At 55.3% G+C, this 1,614-nt stretch overlaps 1 protein-coding gene across 1 annotated transcript in view; it reads right to left on the bottom strand.

Moving 5' to 3' along the window:
* RNF175 (ring finger protein 175) overlaps nt 1-141 on the bottom strand; it is a 28,536-nt gene extending 28,395 nt beyond the window's left edge. The window contains exon 1 of the mRNA XM_006770145.1: nt 13-141. Within this exon, the coding sequence (XP_006770208.1) occupies nt 13-141 (129 nt within the window). The remainder of the gene's footprint in view (nt 1-12) is intronic.
* Nucleotides 142-1,614: the final 1,473 nt, after the last annotated feature.

Raw genomic sequence — 1,614 nt, 5'->3', positions numbered from 1 at the left:
CTCCCGGCGCGCCCGCCCCTTCGCCCTGCGCTCCGCTCGGGCCGCCTCCAGAAGAGGGGAGCTGGAGATGGCCACCGCCGGCACGACTGGTGCGACCCTGTGGGTCAAGGGCCCCTCCGCAGTGGGGCGGGTGCTAGCCATCGTCGCTCCTAAAACGTCCTGGCGCTGGGCGGGAACACGCGTTTTCGTTACCAGGTGACGGGGCTGGAGGACCGCCCAGAGGTCGGCAGGGAGAGCGGTGGGGCCTTGGGAGAGAGCAGTGGAGAGGAGGGAAGGAGGGAGGAAGAGAGAGATCGTGTCTTCTCAGCTCTCTCCCCCAGAAGCATTTATCAGAAGACGGTTGTCCAAATGCAGGGAGATCGAGCCTCTGTGCATCCACGGCGGTGCTCCCTTCCCTGGGGTTCCTGCGCCTCTGCCCTTGGTTATCCGCAGTTTTCATCACGCGGGCAGCTCCCTAGAGGCAAACCTGGTCCCTCCAAAGATGACAAAAAGGAGAAGTTCCTCTGTGGGGAGAGAACGCAGACCCTCTTGGCCCCTGGCTGCTGTGGAAATCACCCACAGCTTGCCTTGGTCCCCTCCGCTTTTAGGGGACACTCCTTCCCCTTGGCCTCAGGCCCACGCCTGGACTCATGGCTGGGAGCAAGCTGGACTCTTGGTAAGCCTTTAGGAATACTTGGGTGTTCATTTAGGGCAGTAGACGAAGAGGGGACACACAATCAGATGGTCTGACTTACAAGATACGGCTGACTTCATTCCAGTTTGTGATGGCTCTTGTTCCCACACTCACAGAAGCTACGGGTGGAGATTGACCCACGGATGGACATGTCCCTACCGTTGTGGAGCTCTCAGCCTAGTAGGGCGTAGTGACAAATATCAGTAGAGTTTATTGTGGTAAGTGCTTCCTACTCCAAGTACTTTACCTGGTTAACTCACTCAGTCCTCATAACAGCCCCATGAGGTAGGTGGTGCTATAATCTCCATTTACACAGGAGAACACTGACGCACAGAGAGCTTGTCCAGTTTCCAAGCTAGTAGGTGGTACAGCGGGAATTTGAACCAGAGAGGACTGACTCCGTGGTTGGGCTCTTAACCACTCAAGAGAGGGGCTGCAAAGGCCATCAGGGGCCAGATCAGGAAGGTCTGTGTTCATCACTGTTAACAGTCTGGACTGTATTCTAGGGAGCACGGGGAGTCACCACAGAGCGGCAAGCAAGAAAACGACATCACTAGGCTTGTCTTTTGACTGCAAGGCTGGGGAGGGATGCTTAACTAAGACCCAAGACAGGGAGACCAGTGAAAAAGCTCAAGGTGGCAGTGGCCTTGTGTGCAGTGATGGGATGGAGGGGAGATGGAGAGCATGGATGGAGCCAAGTGATAGAAAGGGTGGTGCCCAGGCATGTAGCTTGAGGAGACTGGCATTTGGGCACATGATGCTGCCATCCCTGAGAATGGGATTTTCGAAAGAGCAGTTGATTTGGGGAAACAAAAATACTGAGTTCATTTGGACATGTTGCCTCCCTACCTGGCTTCCGGTCTGTGTTCATGTGGCAAGGGCCACCCTTTCTTTCTAGCCCAGAATGTCCTGAAATTCTTCTATATTCTCTTGTCACAAGA

The sequence above is a fragment of the Myotis davidii genome, unplaced genomic scaffold, assembly GCF_000327345.1.
Source record: "Myotis davidii unplaced genomic scaffold, ASM32734v1 scaffold323, whole genome shotgun sequence".
Lineage (NCBI taxonomy): Eukaryota > Metazoa > Chordata > Mammalia > Chiroptera > Vespertilionidae > Myotis > Myotis davidii.
This window is presented reverse-complemented; position numbering and strand designations above follow the sequence as displayed.